Raw genomic sequence first — 25,995 nt, 5'->3', positions numbered from 1 at the left:
TTCAACTTTGCTGTGGGATTTGTATCCCTAAACATAGCTCACCTGTTACCTATTCATCTGTTGGATGCTGTTTGGTATAATTGTGTAGTTGTTGTACATGTAGTTTGTTGTTCATTCTTAGAACTAAGCACCCAAATGACACTGCCTACCCTCATTAAAGTAACACGTTCAAACCAATTTAACCTAACTTTCACAGGGTAAGTGCTCCAATTTGGGATCATTGTTCGGATCTGTCCCAGGTTTCTACACTGTCAGCTTGCAGCTGGAGCTTAAGCTGCACAAGCTAAATAAAACCAACAGAGTCTGGGGAATTTGGCAAATAGATATACAGGTCAGAGTCAAACTGAGGTTAGATGTTGAAATTGAGACAGCATTAGGTGATGAAAGAGAAAAATGAATGTGGTATTCTATTTAAATATGTAGACACAATAGAGCAGTAGGAAAGATGCTGCTGTATTTGAAGACTAAAATACAGTCTCACAAATGTAAGATGACTCATCTTTTAAATGCAGTCTGAAAAGTAAGCTAAGTTAGATGACTATTTGCTGCTGTGTGCTTAATAAAACTACTTTAGATAAAGAAAAAACTTAATACATAATATTCAATAAAAGCCAGCCCATCAAAAAATACTAAATAATAACAATATGAACATCCATCAGCTGGCAGCTCACCTGATGGCCTGAGGGCCAGATCCTGCTGTGTTGCAGATAAGGAGAAGAACCTTTGTGGAGCCACCTTGGTTCAGGTATTCAGAGGAGAGCGTGCCAGATGATGGTAATCTTTGACCATCAGGCCCAGCAGCAGACGTGTAAGGAGAGGAGGGGAGGCTGTGGTGATACCCTGAGCAGAGCAGAGGAAAGAAAAACTCTTAATAAAGGATGATAGCTAAGCACAAACTGAGCTCTCACTGTTAGCATGCAATATGGTAGTTGCTGGCAGCCATTGTGCCTGACCTTAACAGTTTTCTTCAGGAAAGACCTAAATACCAAAAAAAAATGTCATCGATATATAACCATTTGGAACAACAGTTTCCAAGACTAATATGGGAGTAAACAGGAAGTGGATGTAAAACTTTTTTTTTTTTTTAAATGAAACATGTAACATGCTTGATAAAATTGTTAAACAAACTGTAATTTAAGCTGTTTCCGATTAAGAAAACTGCTGTTTCTTAGAACAAGTCTACAAGCTTTGTTTTCACTAATGAGCAGGTGCACAGAATGAGGAGAATAATTTGAGGTTAAGTATAGTAGTTGACAAAAGGAGGACAAACTAACAAATTGTTAGTATTTCTTTTTTTCATTTTTAGAGCTTAGGTTCGGGTAAAGGTTAGGTTTGTTATCTTCAGTCAAAATGCAAAAAAAAAAGTATTTTAGAGTCTGTGATGTTGCACCTTTTCCAGCACTTCTACTGTGAAAGTATCAAAAATGTTTTCTATGAAGCTGGGAGGCAGGACTGAAATGGAGTGGAGTTATGAAACAGCTTTGGGTGTCAGAATGAGAAAGTGTTATGCAAGGGGAAACATCTAATGTGCCACTTTACACTGTGATTCTGGAAAAATTTTCAGAAAACTTCTATTATGCTAGAATTGCCCTTTGATTCCTATTTACCCCAAGGAGCTGTAAAAAGAACTACATCTGTTATCACAAACACAGTTACACACATGCACATACTGTGATTAATAGTGGGTAATAGCTGAAGGGGATACAGAAGGCCCAACGTCCTGTCTCCAAGGAAAAATAAACTTTGACATTATCAGAGGATTTAATTAAACAATGCTTGTTCGATCCCTGCTGTGCAATTAATCACTGCCACCTTCCAGCATCACACACACACACACACACACACACACACACACACACACACACACACACACACACACACACACACACACACACACACACACACACACACACACACACACACACACACACACACACACAACACACACAGAGAAAACAGGCGTGAATAGTTGAATTTAGATGTAACGCGTTCACTAAAGAAAGCTGACAGATTATTTAGATACACAAATGCACACATACAGAACTCTGTTCGAGACGCACAGTGAAGTGTTGTGCAAAAGCATTTCTTTTTTGTATCACAGACAAATATTGTACCATACTGAAAATGACTAAAAAAGGTGGTTGACTGACTGAATGACTGGAATTTTTGTCAGTAAATACACCTTTTCATTAACAAAAAAAAGAAAAAAAGAGTGACTTTGTTAAATAAGATCAGAACATCGAAAGAAAAAACTTTTTTGGTTTTTTTTCTCAGCAGACAGGAGCAACTCGATGTGACATTTTGTGCATACTGCCTGCCCTTTAGGTAGCCAATTCATCTCAAGTCTCTTTGCCTCTGTCACCCCTCCCTTTATCCTCTTAGTCACCTTTATTCTCACATTGTCATATGGGGAGGTTTAGCAAAATACCCATCAGTTTTGTTTCAACCCAAACTATACAGCATGGTATAGAATCATTAAGCCTAATACTACTCAGTAAATAATACATTTTAGGAATTTAGTTAACTCAACAGCAGTGGAAGGATTAAGCAAGAATTTCCACAAATGAGTGAATAACTGTCATATTTACAGCTTAAGTGAAGAGTAAACCTATTTAAACCCATATATTATATAGAAGTTTATATAATAAACTTCTATAACTATAAAGGGAATATATGCAGATTGCCATTTCTATATTTTTTATTCTGGAGCCCTGCAATTTGCAGGCATGCACAAACAATCTGATGTCAGTTTGATGGGCAAGTAGGGATAACTTTGCAAACTGACCATTCAAAGGACCCTGAGGCCCTTGTTTTTGACTTTCAGGGAGCATTTTTACATAAGTTCACCTCACGTTTTTAGACTTTGACCATGTTTAACATACACATCCAACATAACAACAGTATATATATATACATGGCAAATCACAAAAAGAATGTTATGTCCCCTTTAAAAAAACTGAGTCCTAAGCATTTTAACAGTAACAGTATTTTAGTGAGTCATTTCAAAAACAGAAAGTAATATGCTGTGCATGGCAAGTAGTGTGATTTCACCCACATCTCCTGAGTGTGTTGGGAGAATCTGCCATGTTCTCATTCTCACCTCCCTCCTCCCTCCCAACGTGAGATTGACAGAGGAGAGCCACTGACAGAGGGAGGTGTCAACAGGATGGTGCGAGAGAGAGATTGAAGGAGGGGTGAAAGACAAAGGAGACCAAAGTGGAGAGAAGAGGAAAGACTGTGAAAGTGAGTAGAGGAGGAGGAGGAGGAAGGAGTAATGCTTTCTATTTTGCCTTCTGAAAGTGAAACAACAAAATATACAGAGGCAACAAGACTTCAGTCGGGAGGGATATTGACACAGTGGGGAAGAAAAACTGCACATTGTATGTCCTCTCATTATTGTATTGATTTAGTGGCAAATTTACATATTAAACCATTTTTATTGTTATTGTGACAATGGCATGGCTGCTGTGGGAATCAGGCTGTAATCTGTTTTTTAAATGAAAAGACAAACAATGAAACTTTACTGAATGCAAGTTAACTGAGGAAGAAAATGGGTGGGGTGGGTAGAGATTTTCAGATTGGAGGCGGTAAGTTTGGCAATGTTAATTAAACAGCTCAGCCCTGAAGAAGGCACCCTTCTCCTGCTACTCACTCTCCTATTCTCTAGACGTCCTCCATTTATTCTCTCTGTGTTATCTTTTACTCCCTCTATCTTTGCTACTCTATTTATCATTTTCAATATCTATTTTCTCTCTCTTCCCCCTCCCACAACTCTCCACTATCTGACTGTCTGGGATAAATCATCCCCCAGCTTCACAAGAAATGAGAGTAAAAACTGTATCTTGGAATAATAATTGCTACAACAGACATTTTGAGTGTGTTTCAGATTGGTTTTATGGGTGATGGGCAAATTGTGTGCCTAAGATGAGACAGTAAGCTGTGATTAAGGAGGTGGAAGGGGAGTACCCAAATACCTTATTACATTTTATCACAGTCAGGACTGGAGTTTTTATCTTTAGAGATTTGTGCAAAACGGAGACCTCCTAAACTCCTTACTACTGTAAGTGATTACTTTATTCTTCTGAGAGGTGTGAAGTATCTGCTAACTGGTGGTACAGCAGGGGTTCAATATGACTTGGAGCTATTGAACAAGAAAATGTTTTATGACTTAGCACTATACTCTTGGTGGTGCCATAAACTCTGCAGGCATCCATGTACATGCACAAAAGTGTTCTCTTATCATATTTTGCTGTTTCACCAAAGGCAAAAGTCCTTTAACATTGATACCTTATTTTCCCAAACAGCTCTGTTTGTTCATTACTGATGTGTCAGAATAGTTGTGAGTTGTGCAACAGAAAAAGCAAAAAACTCGTAGAGGATTCTGACCTGACTAGAAATGACATTCCTCCCAAGTGGTTTAAGACCCAAGGAGTGACCCCTGTCAATGCAATCCACACACCTGACTAAAAATACCCAGGGGGTCATGGACTTCGCCCTGGATGAATCAGAGGTCTTGGCAGTAAACAGCCATCTGACCACAAATGCCCCTGATGACAACAAAGCACCTGAGCTCTCTGCCAACAGCGGGATGACAGATTAAAGAGGTGGAAGGGGAGAACCCAAGTACACCTGATGCTGCTCTCTTCCTTTTCCCTTCCCTTTTTTCTTGGTGTCTCTTTCCCACTGCATCAGCGTTATCCTTTCACTACTGCTGTCATCTCTTTATTCTCTAACTCTATAAGAAGGCACAGTGTATGAAACAGGAGCCAAAATACCCCCTTTTGCTTTCTCATATTAAGAGAAAACAACACATAAGTGTAACAAAGTTGCAATCATTGAAAATGGCCTTCAGTATTTTACACTAAGTTGCATCATGTTTCAAATATTGGTCCAGCAGCATGCGGTGCTAATCCACACTCCATTGTAGCACATTTGAGCTGTTTACACATGTGAGTAAATACACACAACCGTTAACATGCTGTATTTGGAGCTTAAAAAGGGGCTAAATGTCACAGAGCCTTTGAACTAATTTCCTCGGATGTCCGAGTTGGCATTTGCACAGGCATTTTATGAACAGCATTGTTTGTGTTGCTCTTAATAAGACAGCTGATCTGAGTGTAGCTGTTATTTCCCAGATGATTTGAGAACACATTCCAGAGGCAGTCATGGTGATCAGTGCTCCAACTGTAGACACACCAAATTTCTTTTGTCTTCATTTTCTTCAGGTTATTTTAAAGTGATGAATCCAACTGGAGGAGCATGATTTCCTCTGTGAATGCTCCTAGAATATTTTGTGCTTCTCTGTGCTGTGTTGCTTTAGGCAGACTGTAACTGCCTTAATGAAACTACACAGGATGTGTACTTTGCAGGTTTTCATTTGCATGTGTGATGTCTTTGTCTGTGAGTTTATTTATGTAAGTGGTTATAAGCAGTGTGATTCTATAGGTTTATGTTGAGCAGTACAATATAATTATACTGTATATATGAACAGAGACATGTAACGTTACACTTTATTACATAAATAACATTTGCTCATTTCTGTTTTTCAAGGATTTTCACAGAATTTATTGAAATATGAAAGAAAAAATAACAGATCTGTTCCCAATAAATTTCACCAAGCACTTGTTCCCACCATGCTCCCAAAAGTTATCTTTTGTGTTACGATATAACTCTGATCACCACCATTTATAGTAAAAGAAATCCTCTTGTGATTGTAATAGCCCAGGAAATGCTTCTTGTAATGAAAGTATAACAGAAAAACAGGGAGAAATTGATGATTAGATTGGACACAGGATCTGATTTTTAAAGGAGTTTCATATAACTGATAGATTCCTAAAAGAAAAGAAAATAGGGTGGCCCAGGTGTTCAATACTCTGATTATGCAACAGAAAATGTCCCTTGTTTGAGTCTGCAGGGACCTCTGTTGCATGTTTTCTCCTCTATCTCTTCCCTCAATTCATGTCCTGTGCTCTGTACTGTGCTATGTAATAATGCCAAAAATGAATCCTTCATATAATAGATAACACACAAATATTGGCAGTGTGTGAATGTGACAGGTGAATTGTCTAACGTGCACATAAACAAGATGAGTGTGTGAGTGTGTGTGTGTGTGTGTGTGTGTGTGTGTGTGTGTGTGAATACCTTCACTGTTAGTAGCTGATTAAAGGATTTGACTACTCAGATAAATACCTGAGAGTAATGTTGAATGGGAACGACACAGTGGCTTGCCCTCGACTCTACAGTTCAATGTGACAGGATCTAAACACTCAATATTCTGCTGGAGAGAGCTGTTTGTGGATCAACTCTTTACAGTAAGTGTTTGTGTGTATAAGAGAGAAGGAAGAGGGAGAGTGACACAAATGAAAGAGACTTTTACATTTGTCTCAGAATGTAGATACTGCGGTTACATGAGTCAAATCCTGACAGATCTCTTCATCTCTACTGAAATATACCTTTTTCTACCATCTTTCCAGGGAATCCTTTTTTTGTATCTTTTTTAAAACACACAGTCTCTCTCTCTCCTTGGTCCAGTTGGCATCTCTCAGTGTAACCAACTCCTACAACACTGCACAAATCTTGACTGACCTCTCTATTTCCCAGGGGACGTGTGGACCAGCCTGGCCTTTACTTTTTAATGTCAAGATAATCAAGAGAACATCACACAGAGTTAGTAAGCTAAGGGCCTGATTTACTAAGATCCCAAATAATGGGTACTAAATTGCGTGCACGGTGTAATAGATTGCGCAACTCATTTGTGTGCGTTTTGCGGGTGATCTACTAAGAATAACTGCGTAAATGAAAACAGGTCCAACAGGGTGGAGACAGCAGAATTTAAATGAGGGTTTTGCGTGTCTTTATGGAGAGTTTGGATGAGCAGAAAGCTGCAAGCACAAAATGAAATGTGATCAGGTTCTAGGGAAAGAGGTTAACAAATATATTGACTTATAACAAAAACAAATATTACCAGAAAAACCGACATATGGAAGAGTATTTGTGACGAAGTCAATGCTGTTAGTAAAACCAAAAATATTCCACTGCAAAATTATTAACACAGGTGGAAAAACTCCATCCTGTGCTATTCTGTCATGGTGCCTCCGTCTCCTCCTCTCTACAGTAACAGAAGTCATCTGTGCGCAGTGCGCAGCCGGTTAATACCTGCCCTTCAAGGTATTATTTATAGACGCAGTTAGCGTCAGAAAAACTACCTTCAGGTTTGGTAAATCACAATGTGTGTGCTAAATAACATATTTGCATTTTCTCCTCCCTGTATTTTGCACACTGGGGTTGAAACGCCCCATATTACATATTCATTATGGCAAACGTACTAAATGGACAGCGCGTACTATCTTGCACAGTTGAAAGACGCAAACCTCAGTGCGCTGCGTTAGTAGATCAGCTTGCAAATTATTTGCGGGTGATGTCAAGTTTGCACACGTTTTACACACGCAAACCTTTAGTAAATCAGGCCCTAAGTGTCTCTGAACTTCTATTAGAAGTCATTTGCTTTGTGCAGCATTACAGAGCTTCATCGCTATATGTGCAAATTGCTTGGATTGTTGAGGGTGGAATAGGACTCAAGTCTGGCGCATTTGACCTAATTGATTTTTGTTCCATGAGACCTCTTGCTGCTATTTCCTCCAAATGCAAAACGTCATTATTGTACCTGGGAGCAGTGCTGGTTCAACACCCCTGAGAGCATTGACTAGTAAAGTTGGAGAAATCCAGCAGAGCCACACACAGTCAGTATGACAACAGAGACATTCCCTGCATAAAATCAACCTTCCCCAGCATCACTGCCTGCAAAACAGTTAGTTTGTTAGTTTACATTTTCTGCTTTTAATTATGCTCTAAATGAAAGCCTACTCACTACTTACTGGACCGTGTCAATACTTCTGTGCACGCAGACTAAGGGTGGATTGCAAAGCTTTCCCCTCCTCCTTTTCCTCTGCTTTCTTTTCTCAATATCACTGCTCTTCTACTAGATAATAATTAGGAGGTGGAGAGTAAAAATAATGAATGAAGAAGATGCACCAAGTATGGGGAAAGTGGAGGTATATTCCATGTTTCAGACACATGGATAAACTTTTCCCAAGCCTATTCTGGTATGAATGCCACCAGAGAATTAAATATCACAATTTGTAACACTTACAAATATAACAAACCAACAGTCAGAACGAAAAGGTGCATTTTCAAGTAGTTGACATTTAAAGCTTTCTCAATACTTGGCATTTACACAGGAAAAGCACTGCATTCAAAACATGCATGTGCCAGTGAGAAGATAACATGCGTTCCAGAAGGGCCAAAAGAGTAGTAGATATCTGAGTATGATGAGGGGCTAAGTGAGTAGTAGATCTCTGAGTATGATGAAGGGCTAAGTGAGTATTAGATCTCTGAGTATGATGAAGGGCTAAGTGAGTAGTAGATCTCTGAGTATGATGAAGGGCTAAGTGAGTAGTAGATCTCTGAATATGATGAAGGGCTAAGTGAGTAGTAGATCTCTGAATATGATGAAGGGCTAAGTGAGTAGTAGATCTCTGAGTATGATGAAGGGCTAAGTGAGTAGTAGATCTCTGAGTATGATGAAGGGCTAAGTGAGTATTAGATCTCTGAGTATGATGAAGGGCTAAGTGAGTAGTAGATCTCTGAATATGATGAAGGGCTAAGTGAGGAATCGATCTGTAAGTATGATGCATTATTAGAAAACCTAAAGACATAGCAGTCTATAACACTATGAAAAATAATTTTACAACAATTATTTTATCTTATGCCTGGACAATTACACCATTAATGTTCCAAAGTAATCTACCTGGAATGCATGAAATTGCATGTATTTGGCTGGATAACGCTGCTGCAAAAGTTCTTTGATGATGTCCTCTGCATTGGATTTCCTGCTAAAAACAATGGTCTCCTTGAAATGAATAGGTTGTGTTTTTGTTCTATTGTTATTGAATGCTATTGTTGGTCTGTATGCAATATTTCACCGAAGTCAACCCTTAAAATCTAAAAATAATTTTCTTGCTTGATGAAAATGTTTAAAATTTTTTGCAGTGGACTATGTCGTCTTCTGCTGGGGAAGCAATGCTGTGATGGAAAAAATATCCTTTTCAGGATCAAAGAGGAGAAGGAGGACCAAGGCGTGTGATGATGAACCCTATGTCACAGCAGAAAACCATCATCAATCATCTGTACTTGCTACTGCATGTCCAGACTCTGCCATGTTGTAATTTGCCTTGTTACTTTTTCATTCCTCCCTGCCATCCCCTGCTGTTAAAACATATTTTCTGACCATACATCCTTGTTGCTCTATCTCAGTCTGAAGAGGACAGCACATGAAGTGTATTTCTGAGCAGAGTGACATGCACACAAATGACCTACAAATTGTCATGCTGAGACAGTTTGACAGTGAGATAAAGACAGTCCAGGGAGGACATCAGTATGTGATGGGAGCCTGCTTTCAGACTTAGAAAACTATTATTCTTTGCCACATGCTGAGCTAACCTTCCTGAGAGTATGGCTAAATTCCCCATTTCCCTCACCAGTCTATTACACGTTGTCCACCTTGTGATTTTCCCACTTCTGTACTGAGTGCATTTTTGTCTGTGAAAATAGATATGTTGCTTTTTTCCATACAAGCTTGTATTGTATAGAAGACACCACATCATACCACACCCCAAATGAATTAAGCGGCTAAACAGAAACATCAGTCAATAAAATGAGATGCACTGGTTTGTTGAGCTGGTGCGCTGTTGGTTTATGTTTAATAACCTTAGAAATAAGATTTATTCCCTGCGATAATCATTATTGTGAGAGAATCCAATTTTATGAGTATAATTTGATTTTTGCATGATTTTGAGATAAATTAGCGTGCTTTAAAATCCAGTGTTTCATTTCTCATGTCTGCAAATACAGTGATACACTCAACCTCACTCTACATGGTGTCTGTTCATCATTAGCAAATACATCAACAAATTGTTATTGAGTTGATACTGGTAATAAGAAAAGTTTACATTATTAAACAACACACAAACCTTTTTTCAAATGACAAATGTGCCATGTCTTGTGCAGCGGTATATTGTTCCCAATGGAATACACTTAACGTGTCCAACTAGCCCAAAAAGGAGTTATTTACAGAAGTCTTACTGCAAGAAATATATTACACATGAAAAATAGCCAGTTGACAACAACTGGTAGCAGATATAAGTTTATCTGGTCTTGATGAACTACCAACAACAGTTGTGTTTTATCTTGAGTTGACCAACGTGGTGTGATGAGAAATTATAAGAACTCTAAATAGTTCTTATTCATTGGAAACTGAGTAGTCAAACCAAAATAAACTACGTACAAAAATGCAACAAAATGCAATGCTTCAATACTACCGGGAAAAAAATGCAATTATGCATAATTTAAAAAAACCTGTTGAGTTATTTTGTTTAAATACTTTTTCAATAGACTGTCCTCTTTACAAAGAAGACAAAATCATGCAAATAATGCTGCCATACATCATCCTTTAACTCCATAATGCCACACGGTGGTCTCTGCTGTACTAAGTGTGTAAATTCAGATGCCATACATTATAAAACATGACATAAATCTGCCAGAAATAAGTTATGATATCCTGGAATCTGGTCTGCTGTGATCTTATAAATTATTCAGAGATTAGGACCATTCATCATTTTCATCAGATTGCTCGAAAGAATGGAAATAACATTTGCCAGTGAGCACTGGAGGGCGAGTCATTACCAGTGTATGTGTAAGGTTTTTCCTTAAGGGTCATGTATTTATGAGACTCTCTAGAGTAACTCTAATTGATTTATTACCTACTTGACTAACACAGTTGATATGTGTTTTTGCACACACAAGCACATGTGTGTATGTGCTCTCTCTCTTAGTAATGAAGTGACAATAGAAAATGCCTCCTGTTGAGAAAGTGAAGCGGTTTAATCTTTCATGAGCACTTTGAGCATAGAAATGAATTATTGATGTCATTCTTCTTCTGGGGGTAACAAAAACCCCTATAAGGGCTTCATTCAGCAGTAGGTTGGTGTACAAAAACTAACCTCAGCTGACCTAAATGGCAACCCCCAAAGACTACTGCTATAAAGGACCTCACACTCACAGTGATATTACTCAATTAGGTCCCCTTTGGACTCAGACATTGATCTGTTAAAGGCTCTATATGTAAAAATGTTTTTTTAATAAAGCACCCACTCATTGTTATGAGGGCCAATCCACACCACTTAACCCACAAAAATATGCTTTAATCAACCACCTAAATTAAACCAGCAAACCCCCTACTTTGTTTACCACACTAGTAAACACGGATGGTTTACCTACTGGTAGGCCCAGCTAGCGGTGGCCAGAGAGCAACAAGTTGTGCTTTTGTTGTGAAATGTGTGGTGGTTGACAGAGGCAGCAGGCTGTCTCAACCTCTAAAAAAACAAGGTCCTATCCTGTAGTAGAAACAGTGATAGCTGTAAGGCAGCTATAGCCACCAACCAACCTTGTGGGTAACAAGGCTGGAGAGCTAATATCTGCATGTTATTTCTAATTGGATAATTTAGCACAGTTTTTGTTTTGGTGGTGCAGTTTTTATTGATGTTAGCGTGAGAGAGTTAATGATGTTGGGTGTGCACAAAAACATCACAACCTTTGCATTTTTTCAGAAAATATCAGCCCTTCACATAGAAATCAGTCTGCAGGCTGTTAGAGACAACTGAGAAAGTTGGGGAAGGTCTCATTTTTTATGTTGATAGATGTGAATTGCCTCATAGAGACAGAGCAGAACAGTGTTGCTGGTATTATAAGAAAGCTTTACAGCCTTGATTCACCTCAGCAATGTAGAAACAGTGATGGAGCAGCGAAAGTAATGTAAAAAGTAAAGAATGTCAGAAGTAATGCAATTCAGGGAGAAGAGTGTTCACACAGGCTGCCTCAATGATGAAATTTTAGATTTTTATTCACTTAATCACTCATTACTCACTGACTGTTAAACGTCACAGTCTGACTCCCATTCATCCGCAGCATGACGATTAGGCTCGCCCATGTTTCATTAGCCCCACTGGATGTTATCTAAGCACCTGGAACCAACCTTATCATTTTTCTCACTAACTCCATAATTGATTAGATATGATATGCTGAACTGCCCAAACTGTTACTGTCAAAAATGGACAGTGGAAAAAAGTTAAATAAGTTTTAAATCCTGTTTTACTCTTCTCCTGACTATGTAGAAAAGCCTTTTGCTGGATTTTCCTCCAGTAAGCAGCTGGCATGAATAAAAGCTAAAATGTATGTAATAAGTGCAAGGACAGCAACAGAGGTTATTACTGTAAAGTGCTTATTAACAAATGGTAAAATGTACAACATTGTGGACTGCTATCATTAGTCCACTAGCCTCCACAATTTATGCTTACAACCCCTCACACGCTATTTCCAACCACGCAAGTAAATTTTCATTTGAACAGATCTGAAATAATAATTGGGCCTGTAAGTTAGATTAATTAAACTACTGTCTTACACATATTTAAGTCTACATTTAGACATTTAAACCACAGCATTGTGCATGCTCCATCTCCATTATTGTGACAACATTCAACAAAGATCTGTAGTGTTCATTTTGGAGACTACAGTGAAACTGTTCTTACTTGCCACAATCTGATGATTTCTCAGTGTCTAAGGTCCATTATTTGTGGCAGCTCATCCAGGTGAAAAGTTTCTCAGGGTTAGGGTTTGGGATGATGTGATGCATCAGGTTGGCATTCGGATGTTAATTTTTATATGTTTGGGTGCTATCATGTGTAAAGAAAAATAATGAAAGGAGGAATACTCCGCACATTGCAAACACTGGACCTTCTCCTCACTGAAGTAAAATGTACGCCTGTGATAAAAACACTGTAGTTAATGAATTGTATGAATGTGAAGAAGTATACGCGTGAGGAATAGTTCAACAGGAAATGAAATGAGGAATGAGCAAAATTGCCAAATAAGCGTGGGAAGTCATGTATTGATGGTGTTTTTGATGGACATCCTAGCTGTCTCTATGGATACCTGAGTGTGGTGCAGAGCCTCCACGACTGTAGAGGAGTGGAGCCTGGAAGGCGTATATGACGTCGCTATCAGCGATTGCTGTCAAGTCATCGCCATCTGCGAAGGAACGCTGGAAACCCGTGGAGTACAACTCTGATAAGATGACCTGCAGAGAGTGTGAGAGAAACATCACATTAAATCATACTGTGTTTATAATATAGTCATCTTTGCAGAGCTGAACCAGGATTGTTTTCTATTAGCTTTAAACCAAACTTTCCCACAAGGGACTATAAAGAATTAATTATAAGAATTAGAATTAATTTAACTAAAAGCAAGAAAATCATGGGGCCACAATGGTACCATTGTCATGGTGCTGACAGTCTGGGATAACATGGTGTGAAGATGAATAGTATGACTCACTTAAATAAACCCACAATGATACTGTATATGGGCAAATTGAAAGATAAAATACAATGAAATACATTTCTAATCAGCTTGCAGAAATTAAAGCAAATCCTAAAGGTTGATTCTTAAAATCTCTAGAAATATATCCTATGAAGCAACTTCAAAAGACTAAAAGACATTTCTCAAACAAGCACACAATCAGAGACCACAACTTGGCAAGTGAAAAACATCAAGATAAAAAATCAAGATGCGGATTTCTGCAAAGGGAATAATATCAAGGACTCATTTCTTTTTAGAATGTCTCATTTTTTTATCTACCAGAGATTTCCTAGAATTCCCTAGTTTCTTGTTTAAATCAAGACCTTCAGACCACTGAAGTAAAACAGAAAGCAGCATACTGCTAAATAAAGTGCAAACTAACAAGTCCTTAGTTAGATAGGTTTGTCTGATTGGCTGGCAAGTGTCTTAAATTATAAAAATGTGCCACGTTTAGTAAGTGTGCGTTTCAGCGGATCGTTTCAGTTTCAAAACTATTTTACTGTTGCTTCAAATGCTTTTCCAACATGTTAAGCAACCAATCAAATTGTAGTGGTAAAGGTCTTTACATATCAGAGGTAAAGTGTGAATGTGTTTTTTAGCATGTGAATAGTATTTTCTGATATATTTTTTGGTGCATTCTGTCAATTGATCCTCTCACTTCAACAACGGAAGCAAAAAAGCTACTTTTTTGCTGACCAATCATGAAGCATCTTGCTGAGAAGTCGCACAAAATATGACAAAAAAGAAATTACACAGACATTAAGTAAAAGTTCAAATGTATGAAGAAGGATAGCTGGAGAGTTTTGTTTATACCCATTTGGGGACAACATTGACTCCTTTTTGTGTGTGTGTGTGTGTGTGTGTATGTGTGTGTGTGTGTGTGTGTGTGTGTGTGTGTGTGTGTGTGTGTGTGTTTGTGTGTGTGTGTGTACCTGGTCTGGAGAGATTTTGCCCTCCTCTGCTACCATGGCTCTCAGGCAGGACAAGGAACCAATGAGAGGTACAGCCAGCCCCACCCGAAGATACCTCTGACCCTTTGTACTGAACACCAGGGTCACACACATCGGCCTGTAGGGCAAATAGAGGGGGAATGAGGAAGTTTGTATTTATGTGTGTGCAAGTGTAGGGGAGGGAGGGGTTGGAAGCCAGAGAGAGGAATACAGATGACATAGCTAAGATCTGATTTTGCAGGTTTACAGATTCCAAACTGGCATATTGGCATTTGAAAAGTCATGCCATGTGTGTGGTCTATGCTGTAGTGCTAACTCTACAGTATAGAGACAACCAAAACCAAAAATAGAGAGGTTAATGTAATTATGCAGATTTCAGGGATGCCATAGATAGATTCCTATTCAGCCAAACAGCAAAACAACACACTCAATAAAATGAAATGCACTGTTGAGCTTTTTAATGTCTAATACGTTAAGGGAACAGATTTCCTCTGACAATAATGTTGGACAAAATTATATATGTCTGGGTTTGACTTAATATCTGAAGCAATTTAACTATTTTCAAATGCTTCCTTAGTTTCATTTCTCTCTGGTGTGTATTTGTAGACTCATGCTTGACTGAATGAGGAGATGGACTGAGAAATGTTGGAGAAGTAATAGGGAGTTAAATATATAGTTGACTGGATCTGTAACTGAGTCTGATGAGAAAGATGAAAGAACGGACACAAGGGCGGATGAAGGAGAAAGGTCAAGTAAAGACAGAAATAGGTAGAAGAGTAAGGTCATGCCATCTCATTTGGGTTGAAGACAGTGTAATTGCTGACACCTCCATTTCCTGTTTCCCATCATGCATTATTCAGGTGGGTAATGTGTTAGCAGTGGGGAGGCTGACAGGGCAGACGGCAGAGTTTCTGAGCAGCTGTTTACGTTGTTAGATGCTCCGAAATTAGCATGGAGATGTGAAATGAAACGGGATGAGAGATGTGGGATGACACTTGAGAGGAACAGAAGAGGAACAGGAAATAGAGATGTCAGCTTCCAAAGCAGGATTTTTTGCAGACTTCCAGCCTCCTGCTGGTTTAGAGCCTGATAGTTTCTATCAGTGAACAGATTCTTCTTCCTCAAAAGATTAAAAGGGTCTTAAAAAAAGACCCAGCGAGTGCCATGATTCTGCTCAACTTTCATAAAATGCTATTGCAGAGTTTCTGTGTGCAACCATATATATTTCCTATTCCTGGACTGAAACCTGTAAACCTGTTTTAACTAACTGAAACAAATATGGATGATAATGTTTTATTTAAGACTTTAAACTTTAGTTTAATCCCTCAAAGTGAATGTTATATTAGGTGTTTTTTAAATATGTATTTCACAGCAGTATCTCATTTGGAAATGTGTATTTGGATACTGATTGAAAACTCAGACATCTGAGATTTAGTGTAAGAAATGTCTAGTGAAATAAATTGCATTCACAGATGACATTGGAAAATCAAACAGAAGACACACAATAACAAAAATGTGATGAATTAAGGGCATACATTTCTTCTTGCATTACAAAAGGCTGCCGTTGTGCAATTAAAACATCCACATTTCTAACTGCATTGATGCAAAATCATAACATAACTGTCAAAAATAAAGTTCTCTGCATGTTACAATTTCATATTGTAAGATGAATGAAATTCAGTGACATTTAAAAAACAAATCTTTGGCACATGTTAGATCAGATTATGGTTAGATTAGTAAAATGACACTAAAACATATAAAACCAACAGTATGGCCCTTTTTATTACTTGTTTGAGTAAAGTTGAGCACAGAATTAAGGTATCATTTTGCTGAATGTGATCTTAATCCTGCAGTCTGCTGCTGAGCTTTACCCTGGAAGCACTTTCTGTGGTCAGTTTATTAATTTGGTTTTGTACATAACGTTTGCGGTTAGTTTGTTCAGGTCTTGGTAGTGTTCTCTATGTTAAAGTGTATTAGCATTTATTAGTACAGGCTACATGCAATCAAATACTCCCTAAACTTGGATAAGCTTGTTGACCTAGCCTGCTGTACCCACCCAGAAGGCAATACAAAGGCTCAATGAAACATACGCCCTTAATTTGCGTTGCTAAATTATTAACTGACCAGTAACTAACAAGCATCTTACAAAGGTTTTACCACTTTAGTAGATATTTTAAATAGTTTCAGGAATATTAACCTTTGAAATAGTGATGCTGAGACTGACTGTGTAAGGTTAATTTGGGAGAAAACATACTGCTGTGCTGCTTTTCTCTCTGCCATACTGGCATTATCTGCAGCACCCAGACCTTGATGCCACACTGCCAACCAGACCCTGCTGTGTCTCTGGGGGCTTCAGACTTATCAGGCATTCTGGTGGGATACTACTGCAGCAGGACGGAGCAATGAGGGCAGTGTGTGTTTGTGCGTGCAAGTCAGGTCAGTGTGGGGCCAGCAGCCAGTCCACACTGAGCTTGAATGAATTTCTCCCTGTGCTGGGCTCAGGCAACTGCAGAGACAGACCACACACTGTCAGAGAACACGCGTTACAATCATGAGTTGAGGGTTAGCTCTGTGGTGGCCATGCAGTGAGTTTGCAGAGCAGCGGCATCTGCATATTTGAAGATAGCAGGATTCATTGAGCAGTGAATGTAGGAAAATTTTGAGATGGGATTAGGCTGAAATGTAATAGATTTTTTTTTTTTTTGTGTGTCTTTCAAACATATTTTATAGCAGTTTTGAATGGCATGCCTTGATATACGGGCAGAAAAGGGGGATAACATAGGGGAATTGATTTTGATAGCAACCAGAAATGGATTGCTGAAGCCCAAAGAAATTTAAAGCCACAGTGTCACATTGGTATGTCAATACTGATATCAGTATTTTACATTTAAAAATGAAAATGCTGGCAATCTTGCAGTGTTTTATTTTTGTGTCTTCATTTATTTGCCTGTCGCTATCTGTGTCTGACTCTGGCCTTCCCTCTGTCTCTCTCTCTGTCTCTCTCTCTCTCTCTCTCTCTCTCTCTCTCTCTCTCTCTCTCTCTCTCTCTCTCTCTCTCTCTCTCTCTCTCTCTCAAACATTACTGATTGAATACCCCAAAATTGGTTTGATTATTGCATGGTACAATTTGCAGTTACAAAATAAACTTGTCAGTGCTCTCTGGTGGACAACTTTGTAACAGAGAGAGTTTCTGTGACCTTACACATATCATTGGCAATTCTGAACTACAAAGTCTGACTAGCCAACATCTACACCAATACGATTTATCTACACAAAGGTAATAGTGGCTGATATATCTGTCCAGCCAATTTATCAGTCTAGATCTAGTATTGGCATAACACACTCTCCCTCTATTTGCACCTCTATTGTCAACATTTTTTAAAAGTTCTTTGTGCACATCCTCTCTTGTTTCCCCTCTATCTTTCCATTCATATGTCAAAGTCGTACTGTCTTACAGAGGGGACCTTGCTGACATGCAGCTTCAGGTGTGGTTAAAAATGGAAACAGCACAGAAAGTGTTTGCTCAGGGACTTTTGATGGCAAACATTTATCACTTTGATATGACTATGGCCAAAAGCCCTGTGTGTACAGCAAGTGTGCAGCTATGCATGTGTTTGTCTAGTTCTTTCTCCTTTTGAAAAGTTTGCTTTTACAGTGCATCTTTTATGATAGAGATATTGTTCATCTTACTCATTGAGGCAATATCTATGCTAATCTGGACGCACATATCCATATCATTGATATCAGGTGATCAGCCAAAACATTTTTGGGTATGCACTGGGGCTTACAGGAGATTTAACCCACATAGGGTACATATTAAACCATATAATTTATCAGCTGAAGTTAAAACAACTGAAAAATGACCAAAAACTGCAGTAATACGTTTACTTACTACAATTTGGAAAATTATTTTGAAGAAAAAGTAGTTCAAGAGGTACAACATGTCATTAAGCTTAAACTGGTCATATAAGTGAGTTATTATCTTAACACAGTGGCCTATAACAACATAAACAGCAAAGGTCATATTAGTTGTTCTAATGAATATGTTTTGTATGTCATGTATATTGTACATCACCTGGTTTGTCGTAGGGGGATAGGCAGGGAGATACATAGAAACGGGTCGAAGGTGTTGCTCTGCTTAAGGCAATGAGGGCACGTCAGAGAAGACCTGGAGGGACAGAGATACACCAATGAAAATCTTGATTTCACATTTTTGTCTTTCTTTCAATTAAATATGATCTCAGACCAACATATATTCTAATTTTAATGACGGAATATTATTACATAATTCTCATTACCCATTATTATCCTGCTTTAAACCATTTCAGTCCATTTCTGCATCAGCCCATAGCAGTCACGAAGCTCACATCCTTTAAATATTTCAAAGACATTGGCCATTCGAAGAAAAAAAGCTCTTTTAACTTTACACCTTGACTACATATACAGTGTTGGCCTGATGGACCAACAGTTATCACCATCTATCTTGAGTATGGAATAAAGGAGCAGTAGAAATAAACTATACTGTATGCAGCAAAAGAAAAAAAAATCCATTGTGAATAATGTGCATATTCCATGTGGACAGTGGTGAATACTAAGCACTGAAACAGGCCATCTGGACTACTCTGCTGCTGAGAAGAGGGCAACAAAGCAACAGAAGTGGGATGCTGTTCAGAGTTTTAGCATAAAACACACTAACTTAGGCAGACTAGATACTGCAGTAAATGAAAAATGCAAATGAGCTGGAGAAGAGAAGAAAGAGAGAAGAAAGGGGCAAGGAAAGATAAAAGATGAAAGGTGGATGGGCATGTTTAAAAGGTGATGATAGTGAAGATAAACAGTTAAAGGAACAAAGATGACTTGCTACTAAAATGAAGGGCAGCAGGCACGGCACAGGTTGAAAAAGCAGGGGAAACAAAAGTGGAGAGCAAAGACAGAGATGAAGAGAAAGACAACAAAGTGCAGGCCTCAGTGGGAGGACAGATTCAAAATGAACAGAAGGCTGGAGGCAGGACAGTCGAGCTGACCAAATCTAGAAAGCAAAGCTGATGGAGAAAAAGACACCAACAGGAGAGGAATGACAGAAGGATAGAGAAACTATAGTCCACTATCTGAAAGAAACTGCAACAAAACAGTTTTCAAAGCCAGATAGTGACCTCATGAGGATTTCAGTCAAGCGTAGTTTATTTGAAACTCAGAACACAATAAAGTTCAGGACCGTAGATAAACAAAAGATGCAGCCAACATCATACTTTAAACATACCACAATATCTACGCCATCATAATGAATATTAAATCAAATCACTCCAAAGCTTAAAATAGTCACACTATTTTTGTTGATCAATGAATCGATTAATATTTGCAGGTCTATAAAATACCGTTCCCGTAAGCCATGATTGTATCCCTCTTTTTTTATTGTTGTAGAAAAACTGGTGAGATATGAGTCTACAAAATTTCACTTCAGCTATGGAATTGTTAGCAATTTTTAGCAGTGTGATCATGACTTTTGTTTGTTTTCTGTTTTTTTACATGTTCAAAATAAACATTCAATCAATGTCTTTGAAACAACTTTATCATAATGCTGCCGTAAAATGCTCTGTTATTACTGACATTTTAAGAGTGTGTGCACATTCATATGTGTGTGTGTGTGTGTGTGTGTGTGTGTGTGTGTGTGTCGCCAGATGCTCGCTTCATCTTATTTCTGGCAGTTGAGCTGCATCCAAGTTTGTGGAGATACAAACTGTAAAGTATGCTGGAAATAATACAACAGTTTTCAAACTCCACATTTCCTCGCTGTCAATGTTGCATCCAGTGTACCGTGGCAGCCAGTCACAGGCACACTAATGATGCCAGTTTTGTACTCATTAAAGCAGACTGTCAGGTTGTACTCAGCCACAGGTGCACACACACACACACACACACACAAACACAATTCTGTGCGCACCCAAAAAACTGCACTTACTTACACTGAAATTCACCAGCGCATGCAGAAACACCCTCACACACACAAACTAAAAAGCTTGCGGGGAGGCTGACAGTGTTTCCAGTCTGGTGGAGAATATGAGATAAGTATTCCTGCTGATGACATATGTGTGTGTGTGTGATAGACAGGAAGCAAGGATTGTACTTGTGTACAAGATTCAGATGTCAAACTAAAGACCACCAACTCTTTAGTTTACGCCAGATACCTGGGGCTCCACCACAAACACACATGCACAGCCAACCAGCAGCTAGTTTTATTCATCATAGAGAAAGTCGAGCTACTCAGGATCCCTTCGTTCTGCTTGGAGCTACATAAACAACACTCCACACCAGCAGCATCTCTAAACATTATGCAGTGTCATATTACCTGATTCAAGTTACAGTTATTCTAAATTGAGAAGCTTTGCAGCACGATACAGGACACAGTGTTGTTGATGTTGAAAAGTATGCAGCACAAACTAGATCAGGATGTTATAACATATGAAACATATATAACTTTACAGTATATGATTTATTATGTTATGAAGTCAGGAATGAGCTGATGTCAGAGTTGCAGGGTTTGCTACAAAGTTTATTTAACAAAAGTAAAACATTTCCATCCGTCTAAACAGATTTCTAGTATATTTGTAGTTAGAATTTCCTCAAATAAAAAGAGTGGAAAATCTGAGGGAATGGCCAACTAGTTTAAATTCAAAGCCATTTTGCAGCTGAGTCTTGCTTTATATCTCCTCTCTGGTTAAAACTAACAGACAAAAAATAATATAATAACTGAACAATCAAGCGGTTAAATTAACTGTGAGGTAATGCGTAGTAATTGATGTGTACTTGTGATTTAATGGGGTGATGAAGCAATGTCACTCTACCATGTGATTCAACACATGTCAATCAAAAGTAAAAAAAATTAAAAATTTAAAAATTTAAAAAAAGGAATAAAGAATGGCGAAGCCACATAACTTGAGGTTTGCACACTATCTTGAATAAACACTTAACATGTGGGGGAAAAAACGTCTTTTCCACATTAAAAAAAAAAAAAATTCTGGTCACAGCTTCAGTCCCATAGGTAGCCAACAAACAATGTTCTTCTCAAAGAAGCCTGATGGTTTAGTCACTGCAGTCTTGACCTTCTTCAAGTTGTAAACAGTGTCAGCCGACAGGTCCACAGACAGTGATGGATGGAGGTCTGGGCTCAGGTGGAGATGCAGACCAAAAACAACTAGATAGAATGTGTTGCTGGTATTCAACATTCCTCTCATAAAGGTTGAAAGCTTAATTTAAAATTGCACTATTTAACCTTCCTGTTGTCCTCCCGGGTCAAACTGACCCCGTCTGTCCTCCCTCCCTCCTTCTCTCTTTCGTTTCTTCCTCTCTCTTTCCTCACTTCCTTCTGTCCCCCTTCCTTCCTTTCCTTCCTCCCTTCCTGTCCTGCCTTCCTTCCTTCCTTCTTTCCTTCCTTCCCTCCTTCCTTTCTTCCTTCTTTCCTCCATCCTTCCTTTCCTTCTGCCCTTCCTTATTTCCTTTCCTTCCTTCTTCCTCCCTTCTTTCCTCCTTTCCTTCCTTCTTCCTCCCTTCCTTCCTCCTTTCCTTCCTTCTTCCTCCCTTCCTTCCTTCCTCCCTCCCTCCTTTTCGTTCCTTCTTCCTCCCTTCCTTCGTTCCTTCCTTCCTCCTTTCCTTCTTTCTTCCTCCCTTCCATCCTTCCTCCCTCCCTCCTTTCCTTCCTTCTTCCTCCCTTCCTTCTGTCCTTCCTTCCTCCTTTCCTTCATTCCTCCCTTCCTTCCTCCCTCCCTTCCTTCCTTCTTCCACCTTTCCTTCCTCCCTTCCATCCTTCTTTCCTCCCTCCCTCCTTTCCTTCTTTCTTCCTCCCTTCCTTCCTTCCTCCTTTCCTTCCTTCTTCCTCCCTTCCTTCCTTTCCTTCCTTCTTCCTCCCTTCCATCCTTCCTTCTTCCTCGCTTCCTCCCTTCTTTCCTTCCTTTCCTTCCTTCTTCCTCCCTCCTTTCCTTCCTCCTTCCCTTCCTTCCTTCCTTGACTCCTTGAGGACGACAGGAGGGTTAAAATGCTTATATTAACAGCAACCAATTAACTGAGTGTAATGTGAAAGGGGGCACTTGCTTTATGTATATAAACAAACATACAGAGAATTATCATCTGACTCTGCCGTTTCCACCAGAAGGGCATTTTAGGATTTTCCAGTTCATTGTTTTGATTTACTGTTCACTGCAACTTTACTGTCTGGTTCACTTTCTCACATCATGCTCTGATAAATTCACTGGATATTACCTGCCAAGCATCAAAAGGCAGACAGGAAAAGTTAGCAACTCATTTAGCAACTGATGCACAGATATTTTCCTGAGGAGTTGGTGATAACAGATTACTGTACTTAGACTAATCAGGTATCCAAAAACACGACTCCATGCAAACCTTAATGTTGCACAGTGCCTGCTGGATATGTAAATGACAACTGATTGCTAACACATTTGCCATAGTAACTTTATATGGTGGAAATAAGACAATGACGTGTTTAAAGGTTGTTTTTAAAACCTCCAACTAGCAAAAAATCAATTAATACAAGTTTAAGAACTTAAATAATTGCTAGTTAGCTTCATCTGACTACTAATTCTGACCAATCAGTCTCTGAAAACAAAGACCAAGAATATACTGACACTTTAATTTAGTTTCTCTTGGTGATGCAAAAAGAACATCCTCATACCACAGAAAAATCTTCCTGATCTTACCAGGAGAAACAGACAGGAAACACACAGCAAACAACACCACCAGATGCATTAGTACCCTGATGAGTCAAAAAACATTTTACTCATTAAATCCCACCAGGCCTATAATACATTATGAATGTTCTGTTGTTGATACGGTACAGAATATGTATTCATTGCACCTGGCTAATTTAACAACAGTGCAAAACATCACTACACAGTCCAGAGTAAGCCTCAGGTGTACTCTATTAAATAAAAAGTACACAACATAACCATCACAGTCCTGTTTGTCAAGTTTAGATCAATTGTCAGTTCTCTAGAGGTGAACAAATTATTCTTGTGCAAGTAAGAAGCACAGTAAATTGTGACTTGCCCTCAAAGAGGAAAGTGAAATTTTCATTTCATTTCAAGAAAAGCATTAAACTTATTTTTCTTTCATAGAAGTGAGAGTTAAGATGACTCATCTGACATGCTCTTAAAATATTAGCGTTGGTCCCTTATGAAGTAGAAGAAAGAAAGAAGAAAGAAGTAGGACCAATAAAACGTCAACACAAACTAAACTTGGAGCTGCATTAATTGTCATAGTTCTCCAATAGTTGACTGTTCTCCTCCTGGTCCTGAAAGTGAGAGGTGGAGCTCAGCAAGCTAATTTTATTCTGTCTGCCTGTCTGCCTGTCAGTCAGTCAGTCAGTCAGTCAGTCAGTCAGTCAGTCAGTCAGTCAGTCAGTCAGTCAGTCAGTCAGTCAGTCAGTCAGTCAGTCAGTCAGTCAGTCAGTCAGTCAATCAGTCATGTGTCACTGGCTTTGGATTGGAGGGCACTCATCACACTCTATCAGAGAGTTCGAGTGGAGGCCTCCTGTCAGGGGAAATGAACTCAGCTAAAAGGGCTGTTGAGACTCTCACATACAGTCATGCTGAATCTCATACAAACTTTTCTCTCACCCTCACTTTCATAAGCATTAACTCTCCCTCCTTAGGTTTAGAAAAAGCAGCATTTCAAAGCGCCGGTACCTGGATTCAAAGATGTTAACTAAGCCCTCTATCTCTGGCCCTGTTGGCACCTGACTTTAACCATGTGTCTTGGGAGTTCTGATCACAAGAAGACAGCTGTAAGTAAATCAATTCAAGTCTTGCATTAGAATGTGTCTCCACATACGTCATGAGTGACGACTTGTGATCGGATCTCACTTCCCTGCTAAATAAAAAACAAACACATAGTTGTTTTTAAGAGACGGGAGTAGGCAATGCACTTCCTATGCCTAGTCTACAGGGAATTTAGGGGTTACTCACACTAGGCCCGGTTGCCTTGTACCGTGCCAGAGCATGATTGTCCCCTCTTCCCATTCCCCCACTGGGTTGCGCTCACATTGCATTTAACACATATAGCTTTGTGGCTTATTTGGGATAGTTATGGGCGCGGTGACACACGGAACCTCACACATGCCTTATAGAGCCTTATCAATTACACAATGCAGCGATTTAATGGACAGTTACATCATTGATGTCACGGTTAGTGATCTCACACACTGGTCCAACTGAACCATGCTGGAGCCCACCTCTTCAAGCGGACCCGGGCACTCTCTCACATACACATGCACACATTTTTCCATCTGTTCCATCCAATTGGGACTACTGAAGGCACTTTTAATGGATCAGTCTCAGATGTCTTAAAGCCAATCATCTGATCGTTTGTTAAATCTGAGTTCGCCTGCTGCCAAAAACTGTGCACACCAACACAGTGAACCGCAGAACCGCAAATTACAAAGCAGCCCGTTTAGATTGATGATGATGTCAGCAAGCCACATCTAGTGCTCGTAGCAAAGTGAAGTAAAATATAGATCAAATATGCATAAATAATAAGGTAATTTTGAGTCAACTGCAGCAAATACAGTCATGGAGCACTTGGTAGTAATATCCCAGTGTGACTTTTACAATGCATTTGACTACATTTCTATGTATTTATTTATTTTTGTTTTTTTCCTGCATCTTCAATTCAATTGTACCTATCAAAACTACCCACAAAACTGGGCAATGCTACCATTAAGTTAGTGGTCTCAACAACGAAACACCTCTACTGTGTTTCTGTGTATTTTCACACACACAAACCCACACACACACACACACACACACACACTAGAACCTACAACATGTACAGATTGGGTCCCTGACAAAAGAAACTTTAGGGACTAATATGATTCAGACAATCCATTATTCACTAAGACACACACACACACACACACACAGATTTTTTTTCTCTGTTGTTATTCTTTCACATTTGAATAGTAAAGGGGCTACAGCAGGATGAACACATTTCTTCTGCACTAGGACTACCTAATTACAGTGATTTTTTAAAGCTATTTTTTTCATTCCTCATTTCATTTCTATTTTCCTCTTTCCATCAACAAATGACAAGACTGTATTAAGTGCACAAGCAAAGAGGCAGGAAAACAAACCCAATGTGTATGACAGAGTAGTACAATAAAGGAAAAAGGAGCATAAATTAGAATAATATTAGTTGGAATCTAGAGAACCAGTGAAGGTAAAGGTAATACATTTTTTTTATTATCCCTAATAGCATCATGATTCTCTGTGGATAGTGAATAATTCCCCCTCACTCTGCCTTCAATCACAAACCTACATGTTATGAGGTTCTGGATCAAAATTGTCACGGTGATTGAGGTCATTTTTGGCTCCAGACGTAATATGCTTAATAATTTTTGTACAGCATGCAATAACTTGGAGAGGGGCAGCAAGTGGGTCTATGCAGATGACTTTTGTGTTTGCAAAACAAAAAGAAAAAACTAGATCAAAGGCATACTTCCATTTGATAATGCCCTGCGCTAACTGGCTAGCTCCTACATCAAAGCCGGGGACGGAACGGAGCTGGGTGGTAT

The 25,995-nt window shown here is 39.0% G+C and overlaps 2 protein-coding genes across 2 annotated transcripts in view; both read right to left on the bottom strand.

Moving 5' to 3' along the window:
* zgc:174863 (uncharacterized protein LOC100136852 homolog) overlaps positions 1-25,995 on the bottom strand; it is a 304,874-nt gene that overhangs the window by 135,500 nt on the left and 143,379 nt on the right. The gene's annotated exons all lie outside the window — the stretch shown is intronic.
* The window catches only part of usp43a (ubiquitin specific peptidase 43a), a 104,597-nt gene that overhangs the window by 29,613 nt on the left and 48,989 nt on the right, over positions 1-25,995 (bottom strand). The window contains exons 4-7 of the mRNA XM_062431112.1: positions 18,493-18,585; positions 14,400-14,535; positions 13,045-13,189; positions 672-840 (exon numbers count right to left, since the gene is read on the bottom strand). Of these exons, the coding sequence (XP_062287096.1) occupies positions 672-840; positions 13,045-13,189; positions 14,400-14,535; positions 18,493-18,585 (543 nt within the window). The remainder of the gene's footprint in view (positions 1-671; positions 841-13,044; positions 13,190-14,399; positions 14,536-18,492; positions 18,586-25,995) is intronic.

This window comes from Scomber scombrus, chromosome 2 (genome assembly GCF_963691925.1).
Source record: "Scomber scombrus chromosome 2, fScoSco1.1, whole genome shotgun sequence".
NCBI classification, from domain to species: Eukaryota; Metazoa; Chordata; class Actinopteri; order Scombriformes; family Scombridae; genus Scomber; species Scomber scombrus.
Note: the sequence above shows the minus strand (reverse complement) of the source record. Positions and strands in the feature narration are given on the sequence as shown.